The sequence below is a fragment of the Vulpes vulpes genome, chromosome 12 (genome assembly GCF_048418805.1).
Source record: "Vulpes vulpes isolate BD-2025 chromosome 12, VulVul3, whole genome shotgun sequence".
NCBI classification, from domain to species: domain Eukaryota; kingdom Metazoa; phylum Chordata; class Mammalia; order Carnivora; family Canidae; genus Vulpes; species Vulpes vulpes.
This window is the reverse complement of record NC_132791.1, coordinates 74,538,898-74,555,240: the sequence shown is the minus strand read 5'-3', so window position 1 is coordinate 74,555,240 and position 16,343 is coordinate 74,538,898. Positions and strand designations below refer to the sequence as shown.

At 56.0% G+C, this 16,343-nt stretch overlaps 2 protein-coding genes across 2 annotated transcripts; one reads left to right on the top strand and one right to left on the bottom strand.

The window, feature by feature from the left end:
• Positions 1-1,318: 1,318 nt before the first annotated feature.
• LOC112912129 (tripartite motif-containing protein 10-like) lies at positions 1,319-8,009 on the bottom strand. The gene is made up of 7 exons (XM_025988868.2): positions 7,434-8,009; positions 6,347-6,442; positions 5,602-5,832; positions 4,977-4,999; positions 4,575-4,690; positions 3,294-3,326; positions 1,319-2,359 (listed from the first exon to the last, which is right to left on the bottom strand). The coding sequence occupies exons 1-7, from the start codon at positions 7,851-7,853 to the stop codon at positions 1,842-1,844; spliced, it is 1,437 nt and encodes a 478-aa protein (XP_025844653.2). The 5' UTR covers positions 7,854-8,009; the 3' UTR covers positions 1,319-1,841.
• Positions 8,010-8,204: 195 nt separating this feature from the next.
• On the top strand, positions 8,205-14,942 carry LOC112912130 (E3 ubiquitin-protein ligase TRIM15-like). Its single transcript, XM_025988869.1, is given in 9 exon segments — positions 8,205-8,332; positions 9,201-9,222; positions 9,855-10,094; positions 11,607-11,729; positions 11,732-11,836; positions 12,573-12,595; positions 13,842-13,957; positions 14,249-14,281; positions 14,869-14,942. Coding segments are annotated over 9 exon segments (864 nt in total).
• Positions 14,943-16,343: the final 1,401 nt, after the last annotated feature.

The following is a 16,343-nucleotide window of genomic DNA, read 5'->3' as shown; positions in this document are numbered from 1 at the left end:
CACATCTGTCACAAAGAAAGAGCTGCTACAGGGAAGGGCATGTGAAGGCACAGATGTCAGGACAGGATCCTGGGGAGGAAGACCAGGAGGGGCACCTCTGCCGGGAGCACTTCAGGGAGCAGAGGTACCCCAAGGGCAGAGCGGGGCACCCAACGCTGGGTCCCACTTCCTCTCACAGATGCCAGGTGCAGAGTTGGGTAGATTTCAGGCAGAATGACAAGAGCACAGGTGAGTATCCTCACTCACTCGGACTCGTATTTCTCAGTGTGAGAAGTTCACAGTGTCCTTCTGGGTCCAGGTTGCACGTGGGGAGCATGGCCAGCATTAGCTTGTTCTCAAGGACCCAGCGCACCTGTTTCTGAATGAGGCCATGCCGCATTATGGCTAAGACCTCATAGTTGCACAAGGGTGGCTGCGTAACCTCGGCTGCGTGACCTCAGTTGCCCAGACAACCCTCACTTCCACCAAAGATGAAGACGCTGTGACCACAGGAGGCACCTCCTGCGTGTCTTGGAGTCCGGGAATGACCTCGGTGACAGGATATCTACATGTCCTCCTTAGGGGTGGGGGGGGGCGGGGCCCTGGACACTACGTCATTTAAAAAGACCCCCCCCCCCCCAGTAACGCCAGTAAAAATAGAGGAACACAATCCTTGGAGGAACCCAGGTTTGGGGGCTTCGGATGCGTATCAGCATCATACAGACATGTGTCTGTCTGTGGTTTTGAACATCCAACATTTTACGTGAAACATATTTTATGGACAATGCACACACGCCCAGAGGACGTGGTCAGCACTGGCCCCGGGAGATAACCGGGCATGCCAGCATGTGTCTAAGCCGAGCCGACGAAGGGTGAGTTGTGCGGTTAAACAGAAGGAAGGACAACCAGAAAACACTGTGTGCTCGTGATACTTTTATTGCACACGGGATTTAACAGTCGACCCTGGGGCGACTGCATCCTCTCTGAATTCCAGGCAGCAGCACGAGAGCTTGTCCAAGGCTCCGGAGGGCCCCAAGGCCTCCGACTGTCCTAGTGCTTTCTCTCCTCCAGCCCGTCCCCCAGATGGGTCACCAGGTCACCGGGTCACCAGGCCTGCCACCCCCACCGGGCTCTGCAACACTGCAGCGTCCCCCCTGCCCATCACCCCTTCTCGACCCCAGACAGGTAGTCTGCAGGGGGAAGTGGGGTCCAGGCCTCAGTGCACATTCCAAGGACAATGATAGCTTGCCGGCGGCTTCTGTGCCCTTACTCAACGCTCTCCTCTCTTACTCAGAACAACACCCCCCCCACCCCCCTACCCCCACCCGCCATACTGGGCCTCTCCTGCTGAGCTCCCTGACCCCAGGGCAACCTCTGCCCAGCACCTGTCATGCCCCTGTCCGTGACTCCCTCTGGACACCCAACACCCAACACATTTCCTTTCCGTTTTCACACCACCAGGGGCTCCCATCCTGCTTGGCTCATGGTCGCACACAATAAATGTTTCTTGAAGGTACAAGTGAGTGAACTCTCATTTTTCTGGAAGAAGACATAATGAAGATAGGTGCCTTGCCTAAGGTCACACATTTGGTGGGCCATAGGCTGGCCCTCTGGCTCCTAACCCAGGACGCTCATCTCGTGGCTGCTCCTGCTCCACTGGGGACGGTGGTGAGGATGCTGGCAGGCCCGCATCCCTGGACCCCCAGCCGTGCCCTGGTGGGCAGACCAGGGATCACCCCAGCTGGTCCTTGTCAAGTCCTGAGTGTGCTCTGTTTCTGTCCCTGCCCCCAGGTGGCACAGGGGGTGTGAGTCTGAGTAGCCCTCCTCCGAGCCAAGTACCTGCCTCAGGTGACTGCACCTTCTCAGGGGCTCAGGGAGAAGCTGGACCCTCGGCCCCAGAGCCCGAAGAAGGGAAAGACCTTTTGGGTGAAGGACGTTGTGAAGGTATAGATGAGCTCCTGGCTGACGGCGTTGACAAAGGTCACCCAGCCCACCTCGTAGTCGAGGGTCACACGCACCTGGCGGGGCTGCTCCTGCAGGGCCAGTCTCATGGGGAAGGAGCCCAGGGCTGAGACAAAGCCCCAGGCCAGCCTCACGGCCCACACGCCTTCCTCAGGCCGCAGCTTCAGCTCCCCCTTGCGCTTCACATCCTCTCGCACCACGCCCACCGTGCAGCTGCCCCCGTGGGCCAGGTCCACCATCACCATCCATGTGTGTCTCCCCTCTGTGAAGCCGCCGTGCGCCAGGACGCAGGTCGCCCGGTCGAAACGCTGGCTGTTGTCTGGTGAGTTCTGCCATTTGTAGGAGAACTGAGCCCGTCGGTGGTCCTCAGACAGGAGGAGCTTGGGGTGTGATGTCTGCGGGTCTAGGGAGATGGGAGCTGTGCAAAAACCGAGAGGGACATGGATGCCAGGAAGCCCATGAGCCCTGTGTCTCGCACCTGCCAGTGTCTGGCAGAGTCCAGGTGGCACAGCAGAATGGGTTCACCTGGGCACCTGCTAGGCATACCGGAGCTGACTCCACCTCAGACCACCCCAAACAGTCCGGGCCATTTGCGACCGCTGCGGACTGGTGCTCACACTGCCTGCCACGGGATGCCTTAGCTCCCCCATGTTCCACTGTCAGCTCTGGGTGGTCACCCCAGGCCATGCCTGCCTACTCTGGCTTGTGGCTGCCAACACCCGTCTTGCCCCCATGTCCGACCTGAGGTTGCGGAGGGCGGAGATGCCCTCCACTCCAAACCCCATGGCTCGTTCACGGTCTGCTCCCTGCCAGCTGTCAGGCTTGTCTGCAGGTTATCCCCATTGCCTCTGTTGGGGTGGTTTTTTTTTTGGTTTTTTTTTTTTTTGCCTCTGTCGTTTTTAAAGCCATCAGGGTCGTAACCTCAAAGGCCTCCATAAACCCCTGCATCATGTGGCTGTTACTGTCCTTAGGCCAAGACACAAAGAATTCCACACATGTGTCCCGTCAGAGAAGCTCTTACAGCAGTGCTGGCTCCCAGAGAGGGGTCTTTGGCTGACCGTACCCTCCCACCCCTGAGAAACTCCACCTGAGGGGAATTGCAGTTCCCTATGATCCCAACAGTGTGATCTAATCGCAGATCAAAGTTGCTTCCTCCAGGAAGCCCTTCCTGATGGACCCTGACCTGTTCTGACAATACCTTCGCCCCGCCCATCATGTGCACATGATGGGGAGGAGAGGAGGGCCTCTTGCCTGGTCAGGTGTGTATGGGTGGGGATGACGCAGAGCCTGCCCCAGAGCCCTGAGAAGTTTGGATTTCTCGCTCCCGCGCACCCTGGCATAGGTAGGCTCACCTGGCTCATAGTCCAGCTCGAAGCAGAGTTTCTCTGTAAAGAGGATACAGAAAAGGATGAGACCTCCTCAGTCTTACAAAACAAAAAAACCTTTACTGATGAGAAAACTGATCCCTTGAGGAAAGGGACGGAGAGGGCAGATCCAGGGCCCTCCAGACAGGGGTTCTGGGCTTGAGCTTGTATCACTGTCCCGAGAACACCTGCAACACTCATGTCTGCTTCAGTGGCTGCTGTGCATCCCTGGGGCAGGCAGGTGGTGTCCTTGATCCCTGCTCGGCCTCAGGGATGTGCACTCTGCAACACGGGGACAGAACAAATGCTCCAGAAACTCTACCAGATGAATAGATTTCTTATTCTTCTTGGAAATAAGTCTTGGAACAAAGGTCAGCCTGGATGATAGTAAAATGACCTTCCATGCCGGACCACGGGGGATACTTGCAGGACTGGGAGTGCATGGAGGCCTCTTCCGGGGCCACAGTTCTGTGGGTGGGCTCTTTAGAAATGACCCGGCACCATTCATGATGTCACAGTGTGTGCTGGCAGAGGGCCACTGCCTGACTCATTTCCTGGCATTCACAGCCTTTCCTACCACCAGCGGCTGTTCTAGGAAAGTGGGCAGAGCCCCTGCAGGGACCTCTCACCTATAACAGCAGACAGATGGTGAGAGAGAGAAAGAGAAGAGGGGAGGAAGGAGGGGAAGGGAAGGAGGGAGGGGGAGGGGGACGGAGGGGAGAGAGAGAGAGAGAGAGAGAGAGAGGAGAGAGGAGGGGTAAGGGGAGGAGGGAGGATGGGGCTTGGGGCTTGAGCTCTCCCAAGGGGAGAGGGGGAGGGAGAGGGAGAGAGCCAAGGAAAGTGAGAGAGGGAGGGGGAGGGGGGAAGGACACGGAGGAGGGGGAGGGGAGGGGAGAAGGAGGGGAAGAGACATAAGCTGCCACAAGGCCAAGAGAAACGCTGTTCCTGGTTATTAACATTGTTCATCATCAGAAATGTCATGTATTATAGGTGCCTCTGTAGAGTTTGTAAATCGTTGAGAATGGCAAGTTTTGTTAATCATTATTTTTGATGTTGTTCAATGTCAAGGGATCAGATTTATTTGTGTGATTATTTTTCATATCAGTTAAATATTTTCTGAAATCTTCGTCTTTATTCTCTCTTCACTTATCACATGATCCTGACATGCGGATTTTATAAAGATGTGCCTTCCCAGGAGGGAGCGGGAAGGGAACTAGCCCAAAGTCCCTGCAGCTTGGGCTGCTGTGCCCGGGGCGCTGGACCTCTTACCCAGAAACGTCGTCACCTCCCTGCGCAGTGGCAGGACCCGCTGGGGGAAGTCCCGAATTCTCTGGCCCAGCTCCTGAGACACAGCCTCTGGCTTCCGGCACTTTCTGGTTTCACTCCTAGGGTACAGGAAGAGCAGGGTTTGGGAAGCCCCCCCACCCCCCCCACCCCCCCACCCCCCGTCGCGATGTCCCCGGACTCAGCTGGGCACAGAGGTCCCCGCTCCCACAGGCGGACATACTTCCTCTGGGATGGGCCCACCACCCACACCTGGTCCACTGCTGGCAGATATGGTTGGAGGGCATGAGGGGTTCAGGTGGACCATGAGCCTGAGTGTGACAATGCCATCGGCGTGTGGGCAGCGACATGTGCCAAGGTATGCGTGAGGATAGCCATGTGGCTCACCTTATCAGAGTGCTTCTGACGCCCTAGGAGAAATGGGGGGAGCAGGAGTTCAGAGAACACAAACCTGGGGTTCCCATATGGGGTCCTGGAGTCCCAGAATTGTAGGGTTGGTAAGGCGTCTGGGATCATGGAGGCCAAGCCCTTTATTTCATGGTCCATGCAGTGAGTGACTTGCACACCTGCTGGAGGCCAAGGCGCATCCCTTGCGGGTCCCCCCACATCTCCGTCCAGTGAACCACGAGTGGGCGCCCCCCCACCCCATGTCACGCCGCCATTCCCAGGCCTCGCTGGGACCCTCATATCGTCCCTCCAGGGAAGGAGATGACATGCACCGGGAGAAGTGCCTGCCACTGGTGGCCCGTGATGCAGAATAGCATGCCTTGGAAATAGCTGGCAAGGTTTTCAAAGTGCTACTTTGTACTGTATTTTTCCTTTGGACCCTCCCCAAACCCCGAGAGGTTGGTAAGGAAGGTGTCCTCCCTGTTTTATGGATGGTGGGACAGACAGCCAGAGCCCAGGGACAGCGTGGCTGGGGGACCGCCCAGGGAGCAGGGACACGTGCGTGGAGGGGGCAGCTGGGACCGGTGACGGTGCTGGAAGGGCGGGCAAGGCGGGCGGGGCTCACCGTCAGCAGCTCCCTGGCGGGCCTCCCCAGCTTCTCCTCCAGCTCCGCCACCAGGGTGCTAAACCGGCAGGTCTCCTCACTGACCAGGGCGTCAAAGACATCCCGTTGCTTCAAGATGTCGCCATCCAGCTTCTCCAGCTCAGCTAAAAGGACGCTCTGCTGCTCCTCCAGGAACTGACTCAGATGTGCAAACTCGAAAATCACTTTTTGTCTTTTGGTGGCCACCTGGGACTGTGGGGCAGGGTGGAGGCCAGGAGGGAGTTATGCCTCCTCCTCCCCCCTTCCTTCTGCCGCCCCCCCCCCCCGCCCTTGCCGGGCCCAGGTTCACGTCCTCCGTGTTTCAGTGGAAAATCCGAGCCTCCAGCAGCCCCAGGTGCCCAGACAGAATGGCATCCCCTCCACCCACCAAGCTGCTTCTGGGGGCTGACTGCCCGGCGTGGCCCCAGCCCCTCTGTGGGAGCTTCCAGAAGCCTGTGGCTCAGGACGGGAGCTGCCCAGGAGACAGTGGGGACAGCACACCTCTTGTCTGGCACGAGGTTGCTTTAGGGGCACAAACACACTACACATTACAGCGACTTGGGGAGGAGGGCGACTTGTAGTGTCTGCTTCACTGCAATACGGAGGCCAGAGACCAGCTTGAGGTCACAAAGCTGGTTACTGTGGGAGCCCAGGCACGACCTCAGAGTGACCTCTCAGCCCCACATGCTCCGCGGGGACATGGTCCAGGGAAGGGACAGCGACCTACTAGGAGGACTTGTATCCGCTGGTTTTCTCTCGACTGGATTCTTTGAATCTCCTCTCTCTCTCTTCTCAGACACTCAAGACACTTCTGTATTTGCTCCTGGAGGGACAGGGTAGGAAACAATGGCTTGTGCATGGGGGTCAGCCCTCTGCCTCTGGGGTGGACAGCCCTGAGGACGGGACCCCCGCCCACGCTGACTGTGCCAGTCCTAACGTCCTGGCAGGCTGCTCTCCCCAGCTCTCTTCCTTCCAGCTTTGCTCTCTGGAAACGCTGATCCCCTGAGCCGTCCCCTCCGCCCAGGCCAAGCACAAGCTGCGACTCAGTTTCCCCACCCACGCCCTGCTGTCTTCACGCTGAAGACCCTAACTAGATCTGTTTGGGCCATGTTTGGAGCCTGGCACGCCCTTCTCTGAAAGCACCCTAACTTTCTGACATGTCTCAGAGGGCATGCGTGCAAAAAGTCCTTTCTTGTGACAAGAATCTGTCAGGTTCCAGACGGGAGGAGAGGCTTACATAATATTAAAGTGGTCAATACACTGTTTTAAAAACTGTCCACTCTAGAAGAGTCAGGATCAGGGACAGATGCATGGAGGTCCACGTAGGGGCATCCAGAGATACCTGCCCTCACCGTCAAATGCTAGTGAACTAACATGTCCAGACAGACCCCACTTGTATCACAGCGCAGTGAGTACATGACGAAGAGGGACACGTGGCTGAAGATAGACACAATTGCACATTATGTTTCCCCTCCATGTTTTTGAACGCTGAAGTATCCACAAACACGAGCACACACACGCTCCCCACCCCATGGCACCAAATGCACGCAACTGTGTGAACGTCCATGCACACTCCCTGCTGTTTGTACAGTCCCCCCCCCCCAGACATGACCCCAACATCCTCAGACCCCTGACCCACTGTGGTCACTCAACCATTCCACACCTTGCTGAGCTTCTGTATGCGCTGGCCATCTGTGAGCAACACAGAGCGCCCTGAGCATACATGCGGTCCCCACCCCTGGGTCGGCTGCCTGAGGAGAGGCAGGGAGGAGGACGTGCCTGCGCCCAGGAACCCCCAGTGGCCCGTGTCCTACCCTGTAGGGCCCTGCTGCCTCGTCCAGGAAGCGTACAGTGTGGGCCTGGTGCTCCTGGGCCTCCCGGCACACCACACACAACTGCGCCTCATCGTCCTCACAGAAGAAGTAGATCTTCTCCCCATGCTCCTGGCAGACGTCCTCCTGGTCTGAGCCCAGCGTGGACACCAGCGTAAGGCGCTCAATATTCTCCACCACGCTGGCCAGCTGCCAGTTGGGCCGGAAGCCCCCCGGGCGGAAAGGCTCCTTGCATAGGGGGCAGTGGAGGGGCTCGTTGGGGTCAGGGCCCGGGATCTCACAGTAGCGGGTGAGGCAGGCCCGGCAGTAGTTGTGGCCGCAGTCAACAGTTACTGGCTCCTTTAGCGTGCCCTGGCAGATGGGGCAGCTGACTTCGTCGGCCAGGCTGCTCACAGATGCCATGGTACCACCTGGCCTGGGAGGTCCTCACGGCCAGCGTCAGTGCGTGGCTGAGGGGCAGGGCTGGGGGAGAGGATACACAAACAGTGTGCACACACCCAGACACGAGCACGTCTTAAATGCACATGCCTGTGGTCATGCACACACTCACACTCACACTTGCACACCAGGGTTCTTCTGTCCTCCTCCCTCAGGAACATGTGCACGCTGTCTGGGAGGGAGATGGGGCCACAGCATACCCACACGATGTGGCTACTCTCTGGGCGGCTGTGTGTGTCTTCCTGTCCATCCGTCCGTCTGCAGGCATGCATTGGGAAGGACGGGGCAGTATCTCAGCCGCGCACCGTTAAGGACATGGACCTTCCTCTGGATGGGAGGGACAGTGGGTTGGGGAGCAGAGCCGCCACCCTGGCCCCCCTGCAGCTGCCGGCTGTGCAGGCAGATTGCAGGTATCGGCAGGCCCAGGGCTGGCGGGTCTGCAGGTAGGGCAGCGTGCACTCCCAGATAAGGTGCTTGTGCTCAAAGGCATGGGCAGGCAGCCACTCCACGTGGATGCTGGGTGGGGGCAGACACACACTTGCACTCAGGTCTGAGCATCCTAGCCCTGTTGTCAAACAGAAACACAACGTGAGCCCTGGATTCAGCTGAAGTTTGCTGGTAGCTATATTTTACTAAATGAAGTTCATTATCGTAGTTTATTTAGCCCCCCAAATTATCACATCACCACGTGCTCAGTCTAGGAATGCGTCATGAAACATTTTGCATTTGTCCTAATGGTGCTATGTCTTTGAGATCTCAGCAGGAACCAGCCGTGGGCCCTTGTTTGGCCCATGAAGGTCAGGTGGGAGGGTGGGTACAAAGAGGGTACACCGAACCACAGAGGTGAAGAGGTGGTGAAACCATGCAGCACTGATCGCTGGGTGCAGGACTGGGTGTTTGGCTTGTCCACAGATGCAGGGACAGGAATAGGACTGTGGCTGTGGGGCCTTCCGTGGGCATGGGGTCAGTGTGGGGAGAGCACAGGGCATGGGGACTGCATAGGGCTGGGAAGCTCAGAGACTCCTCTCCACCCTAGCCTCACTCTCTGGCACTTCACATGCCTTCGTCTGGAAAATGAACATCGTCCTAACTGTTCTAAAGGGTTCTTGCCAGATTGGATGTAATAATATGAAAATACTAAGTTCTCCTAAATGTGCTTATTCTACCCTTGACCTTTTGGGCTGAGTTTTCTACATTTCATTAACAGAAATCATTTGTATTATAATTTCTTGCCTTCTCCCACCTGAGGTTAAAGACTGAAATTAAAGTGCAGCGTGACCCAGCATCACCCTGTTTCTGTTTGGGGTTCAGGAGGCTGGGCCAGGCAGGTGGGGTGAGCACCATTGGGAGGCAGAGGAGGGGCCCCGGGGCGCCTCCCATGACAGTCTGGACTTTGCCGCCGCAGGCACAGCTCACACTTCATAATCAGAGCTCCTGGCTCCCACCTGCTCCTTGCTCTCCGCACGCTCTCCACCCCACAGTGGTCACAGGAAGTGTTCCAGGAAAATCCATTTCCCTGTGACTTCATGGCACGCTGGGGGCCATGAAGTCCACCCTAGGGACCAGAAGGACATGGAGGAGTGGCGGATGGGCTGACCAGGCCACTGCTGGGAAGTGCTAGGTAATGGGAGCCATCCTGGAGTTTGAACCTACTCAGCTGAAGTGTGGTGGTCCTGGCTCAGCTCGGGCTCGGGAAATGTTAAGAGGTAGAGCTGGCATCCCCACTGGGACTTTCCTGTTGTCTTCTCTCTCAGCCACCCATGATGTTCCCTCCATGACTCACACCAAAGTGAATGAGTTCAGGGAGAGAGGACTTCCATGGTCAGAGGCAGAGGCCTCCCTGGACAGGCTGGGGAGGTACCATGATGCTTTCCAGCCCTTCCCGCCAGAAGACCCCTCAGGGATGCAGTAATCGCCCTCTGTGGACACGCCCTCTGCCGGCCGTGACTCCTTCTGCCCTCCCAGATGGGGGCCCAGCCATCCTGCGAGGCCCTGCTTTGTCCATGCTGCAAGAACCAGGAGCGCCCAAAGACACCCATGATGCCAGTGCCACTGGGCCTGCTTGGAGACACAGACTATGAGGAACATGGAGAGAAGATTTACTTCTTCTGTGAGACCGACACATAGCTCCTCTGTGTGCTCTTTTGGGAGGGTCCTGACCACCAGGGCCACACCAAGGGGGTCCTGGACGCAGCCATTCAGCCCTACTAGGTAAGGAGCAAGGCTTCCCCTTGGGCCTGCATGGGTGGACAGTGTACTGTCATCCACAGTGAAGGGAATGGGCCAAGGGTCTGGATGATGGGGAGCTGGACATGGCCTTTCTGTGCTTGGGGACACAATCCCCCCAGTCCTGGCCTCCTTCTCTTTTGGGGGTTTTCTTTTTTTTTTAACTTTTTAATTTTATTTTTATTTTTTTTTAAAGACTTTATTTATTTATTCATGAGAGACACACACAGAGAGAGAGGCAGAGACAGAGGCAGAGGGAAAAGCAGGCTCCATGCAGGGAGCCCAATGTGGGACTTGATCCTGGGGCTATGGGGTCATGATCTGAGCCAAAGGCAGATGCTCGACCACTGAGCCACTCCAGCATCCCTCTTTTGGGGGTTTTCTTATCAGACTCCGGGGAAGCTTGTTTCTGGCACTTTTGCCCATTGGGAAAGATGTTCTCTTCACTTCCCTGCTTCTGCCCAAGGGCATCTGGGCCAAGGTTGTGGAGTCCCAGAACATCACAGTTGGATGTGGTTCTGATACACCATCCACAACCCATCTTATCAGCCACCTTACAGAGCAGAGAACAGGTCTGGGAACATGACTACTGCCAAGGCCACAGAGCCGAGGTCATGATGACATGGCTAGAGCCCAGGTCTCTCTCTCTCTCTCTCTCTCTCTCTCAAGATTTATTTATTTTAGAGAGAGAGTGAACAGGGAGGGGCAGAGAGAGAATCCCAAGCAGACTCCTCACTAAGCTCAGAGCCCAACGTGGGCTCAATCCCATGACCTTGAGATCACAACCTGAGCCAAAATCAAGAGTCAGATGCTTAAGTGACAAAGCCACCCAGGCGCCCCTAGGACCTGAGTCTCTTGACCTGGGCCGCTGTTCCCACCCCAGTCTGTCTGCTGGGAAGCACTGCCTTCAGATGGGAAGTTCTCTGGTCTAGTCCTGATCTGAGGCCAGCCCTGAGCACTGTGGGTGAGTGCTGTGGCTCTCTGGCTCATTGCCATCTCTATTTCTGAGCCACATGGTTACCCAGGAGAGACATTGCAGTAAGAGAATCCCTGGGGCACTGACCACAGGAGTAGAGTGTGGGACCAGGAAAAGACCTCCAGCAGTCTCTGCTCCCTTCAAAGTATGCCATGCAGAAGGCAACCTTGGGGGCTGAGAGCAGTGCCATGCTCTCCGTGACAGCTCTGACCACAGCTTTCTTTTGCTTCATGGCTCCCTGATTAGTGACCTGGCTTGAGGGAAGGGTGGCCTTGGAGATGAGGAAGGCTCTGCAGATGCACGGTGGCATTGTTACATGTCTAGGTCCAATGAGAGCGGAGCCCACATTACGGGTGAGGTTATTCTGAGACCTGTCTGCCTCCACCTCAGTATGATGTGAGAGAGCTGGTTACTCCCTGTCTGAATAGTGAATATATAGGTGATCTTCCTGACACCAATTTCTTACACTATGACCAGCTTCTGGCCATGTCTGTCTGTCTGTCTACCCCTTACAGACTCAGATTGACGGCAAGAAGCGGCAGGTAGCAGCAATGTTCGAGAAGCTGCGGCAGGAGCTGGTGGAGCAGCAGGATGTCCTGGTGGCCCAGCTTAGGGAGCTGGAGCTGCAGATCTGGCAGGAGAGAGAGATGAATACATCTCAGAGGTCTCTGAGGAGGTCACCAGGCTCAGAGCCAAGGCCAAGGAGCTGGAGAAGTGTCAGCAGCCGGCGAGTGTCCTGTTCCAGGTGAGACTGCCTACTGAGTCATGGGCTTGGGGAGGGTTTGCACAGGAGGGGACACCCCTGAGGGCCAGAAGATGCTGAGGAAAGGCAGGCGGGGGAAGTACAGGTTGTTTCTGTCGGGAAGAAAGTAGAGCAGTTGGGTTCCTTTGGCCCAGAGAGTTTACAACATGCAGACCCAGGAAGGCTGGATGGCCTGCTCACCCACTGTGTCCACGTCAAGGACTTTGGAGTCAGAGGGCCTCGGGTTTGAGTGTGGCTCTCCCAGCCGTGTGACCTTGGTGAGCCTCGTGACCCCTAACCATGGGGGTAATCATAGCATGTCCCTCACAGAGCCGTTGCAGAGATGATAAGAGGCAATCATGCCAGGTGCATAGCGTGCTCCCTGGCTCACAGACAGAACTCAGTAAACAGCATCTGTTGTGATTCTCATCATCTTGTCGTGTTTCACATCGGTCTGGCTGCTAACTCACCGCCTCTCACACGCCAGAGGCAGAACACATTTCCAAGAGGAGGCTAAGACAGAGAAGCCAGCTTATGTGACCTGAGCAGAGTCCCAAGCTACTGTGGGAGTAGCTCAAGAGTACTCAAGAGTCCCTCACACTGTGAGCACAGTGTGATGAATAGGAAATTAGGCAGCCACGGCTCTGCAGGAGGAGCCTGTGAGTCCCTATGTTACTGTGCAGAGTGTGCGGTGGGAAGGACAAGTGGATGCTGAGTGCATGTTCTGTTTCTTTTGTAGGATGTCAGAGTCAACCAGAGCAGGTAGGGCCTTCTCTACAGTCCTGCCTCCTTTATGCCAGGAGTGTGCCCTCTGTCCTTGTCACCTCTGCTCCACTGAACACAGAGCCTCAAGGAGAGGGCACCCTCTTCCCTGCCCCCACAGCAAGGCCAAATCATGTTGAGACACACACACACACACACACACACACAGCCTCCACTTAAATGTTTGTGGTCTAGAGTTCACTTTTAAATGGGTTGTTTGGTGCCAGGGATACATTTCCCCCTGCCCCCAGAGGTGAAGTTATAAACAATACTCATGTTTTTAGGCTGATGCAGGAACATCTGTTTGGCTCCTGAAATTATTGGTACCTGAATCAGTGTTGAACAGCAGGCGACATGTAGCTCCGATGGGAGGTATCCCTGCAGCGGGGAGACCAGCCTGTCCTTCTGGGAGCTTTCCCAACTGGGTGACCCATTTTCCACCAGTAAGGGCAGCAGCTGGTGTGGTGATGCTGGCCCCTTGGCCTTGTCCGCCTGAAGCCCTTGGTGCCTTCTCAGTGCTCAGCTTGGTCAGACACCCCAAGGTACTGAGCCCAGGGCGCCAGACATCAGCAAGCATCTCATGTGCCTTTCAAACAGGTTTAGAAGGGCGCCTGGGTGGCTTAGCGGTTGAGCGTCTGCCTTTGGCTCAGGGCGTGATCCTGGAGTCCCAGGATCGAGTCCCACATCAGGATCCTTGTATGGGGGCAGCCCTGGTGGCTCAGCAATTTAGCGCCGCCTTCAGCCCAGGGCCTTATCCTGGAGAGCTGGTATCGAGTCCCACATTGGGCTCCCTGCGTGGAGCCTGCTTCTCCCTCTGCCTGTGTCTCTGCCTCTCTCTCTGTCTCTCTGTCTCTCATGAATAAATAAATAAAATCTTTGGGGAAAAAAAAACTGGTTTAGAGACATAGATGTGGAGGGCTCTGAGGGTCTTCTGGTTGGATAGATCCAGAAGCTGAGCCTCGGTAGGGGGCTGTGCCTGGTCACAGTCACAGTCATGCTGCAAGAGAGGGGGGCAGAGGAGCAGGAACAGAACTGCCACGTGTGTCCTCTCATCTCTTCTCTCCCCATCCCCTTCCCTAGTAGTGAACAGCACCCCATTAGAACATTAAAACACCCCAGGTTGTTTTTTCCAGTGACACTGCACTGTCCTCTAGAGGCAAGTGGGGTCATGACCTCTGCCCCTTGCGGCCTCCACAGACCCTGACTCTAATCCTGAAAATAAGATTAGGGACCTGATTGTCCCTAGGTATGAGACAAAGACTTTCGTGAGTCCAGAGTTCATTTCTTCTGACCTTATCAAGAAAATCCGAGATCTGCACAGGAAGGTACTCCTCCTCCCAGAGATGCTGAGGACCGTCTCAGGTAACCACCGCCTGCTACTTTCCCTTATGCCTCCCCTCCCCTGCCTTTCCAGCCTGTCCAGGTGTCTTCCCTCCTGGAGCCTCCCTTGGGGATCCGGCTCTGCTGGGTGGACTGGCACCCAGGACAGCTTCTCTACCTCGGACACTCACTGTACTGAGTGTCCAGGCGGGTCTGGCAACTGTGGCAGAAGGCACAGAGCAGGTGCCCTGTCCTCACATGGGTCCAGGGCTGCCCTGGGGGCACCTGTAAGAGATAACAAGTCACACATTGCTCTGTTTCTGCTTCCCTCAGAAAACCTGGCACATCATCTGGAGACAGACTCAGGTAAATGGCTGGGGGCTCAAGGATCCATTCTGCCTTCCATCTGTTAGTTCCCAGGCAGCAAACAGAGCCGTTACATACATGGGGTCTGCAGCCTGACTGCTGGGCTCTGTTCTAGTGCTGGCAGGTGATGAGACACTGGGCAAGCCAGGAAGGCTTTCCTTCCAGTTCTCACCTCTAAAATGAAAAATGCACCAGTGCCAACCCCATAAGTAGGCATGAGAGGAATGCATTGATACATGGAAGAGCTTAGTACGGTACCTGGCACCACAGTATGTGTTGATAGTGTTCTTGCTTGCACGGATATCATTTCCTCAAAGGTATTTATGCAGTTGTTGGTTTTGTGTGTGTTCTGCCCAGCATTGTGCCAGACTCTGTGGTCTTGAACAAATATTGTCTAATTTTTAAAAAATAGCGTTTACTTTGAAGTTTGTACTTAGTTAAGAAACCATTTCCGCAAATAGCAGCTCATTCTGCTTCTCCGACTTAATGACTTAACATGCAGAACCACGTGGGGATCTTGTTGTAACGCAGATTGAGTCAGGGGGCTGCGAAGCGGTTAGACATCCTGCGTTTCCAACACACTCCAGCCAAGTGCCTGCCGCTGGCCCCCGAGCTGCCCTTTGGGAAGCAAGCCTGGCAGCACAGCAGCAGCGCCCAATGAACAGTGGGGCTCTGAGGACCAGGTGTGCCTTCGCTTGCAGGCACATTGCTCCCCTCCCGCTCTCCTCCTCCAGGGGCCGGTCGGTGCTCCGGACCCTCAGGCCGCCAGGACGGGCCTGGGCCTCCCCAAGGACAGAGGACAGGACGTTGGCCAGGTTCACCAGAGACCAGGAGAGGCCGCACAGCCCCCCGCGTTCTGAGCATGCCCTGGAGGCTTGGGGCTTCCCTGGCTGCCCCTTGGGGCACCACCAGGGACAGGTGCAGGTGCAGGTGCACGTGGGGGAGCAGGTGCAGCCAGGGTGGGGGCTCGGCTAGGCGGCTAGGGGGCAGCACCTGAGCTGGGACCCACTTCACAGGGCCTGAAGGGCCTCGCCCCAGCTGCCCCGCTGCCGGGCCTCACTCTCGCCCAGCGGTGGCCTGGGACTCCGCCGTTGCCGCTCCCTTCCCCGCAGTCTCCCCTTCTTTGAGGTCTGGGAAGCAGATTCCTACCTGCCTGGGGGGCAAAAGGGGTATGTGCAAGGGGTGCTACAGCAGAGAGCTGCCCAGCTGACCGCAGGAGACCCCCGGACTGCCCAGAACACAGGCAAGACCCAGAGCCAGCACGTATTTGAAAAACAGAACAAAACAGCACTGCCAGAAAAACTTCTACAGCTTCAAAAATAGTTATCCTGGGGAAGAATAGGACTTGGCTGGGCCCGCACTGATTCAGAATGGACCGCTGGTGTGCTGACATGCGCCTGGAGATGCTTCCTCTTGATGGTGCCTGCCTCTCCCTCCAGCCCTTTCTGACATGTGGGGCCTGTTTCCTTCTTATAGAGAATCCTAACAAAGTGGGGAACCCGCTGGACTTCCGCGGGTCTTGTGTCTAGTGAACGCTGAAAGCTAGTGGGACCTCTGTGACCCCAGACGGTCACCCAGTCCTGTCCCTTTTACTCAGGAACCAGACTCCACTGTTCAATGAATGACATTGGTGTTCAGGTCTAACTATCCCCTCAGAGAGTTACTAATATTACCATTATTATTATTATTGGATGATGGGGTTTGTTTTGCTTCCTGTGCACTGACTTAGTGTTTTGGACAAGCCAGATTTATTTATTTTTATTTTTGGGTTGAGTATGAAATAGAAAAAACAAATGAGCCTCTTATGCTGTATTTCCAAGCCTCTAGAATGACTAAATTTAGGGTGAGTGGCCCAGGTACTTTAGGGGTGTGGAGGTATCCTGCAGCGGGGAGACCAGCCTGTCCTTCTGGGAGGAAGGACAAAGTTAAATTGGAGGCTCCTGGACAAAGTTAAATTGCCATGTATAAAAAAGAAAATGGAGGGCAGGCCGGGTGGCTCAGCGGTTTAGCGCCACCTTCAGCCCAGGGCCTGATCCTGGAGATCCATGATCAGTCCCACGTC

Coding starts and splice junctions, on each gene's coding strand:
- LOC112912129 (XM_025988868.2), bottom strand. CDS start 7,853: ATGGCATCTGTGAGCAGCCTGGCCGACGAAGTCAGCTGCCCCATCTGC. Junction 6,443..7,433: donor AGGCAGCAGGGCCCTACAGG/GTAGGACACGGG, acceptor CTGTCCCTCCAG/GAGCAAATACAGAAGTGTCT. Junction 5,000..5,601: donor CCGCCAGGGAGCTGCTGACG/GTGAGCCCCGCC, acceptor CATTTCTCCTAG/GGCGTCAGAAGCACTCTGAT.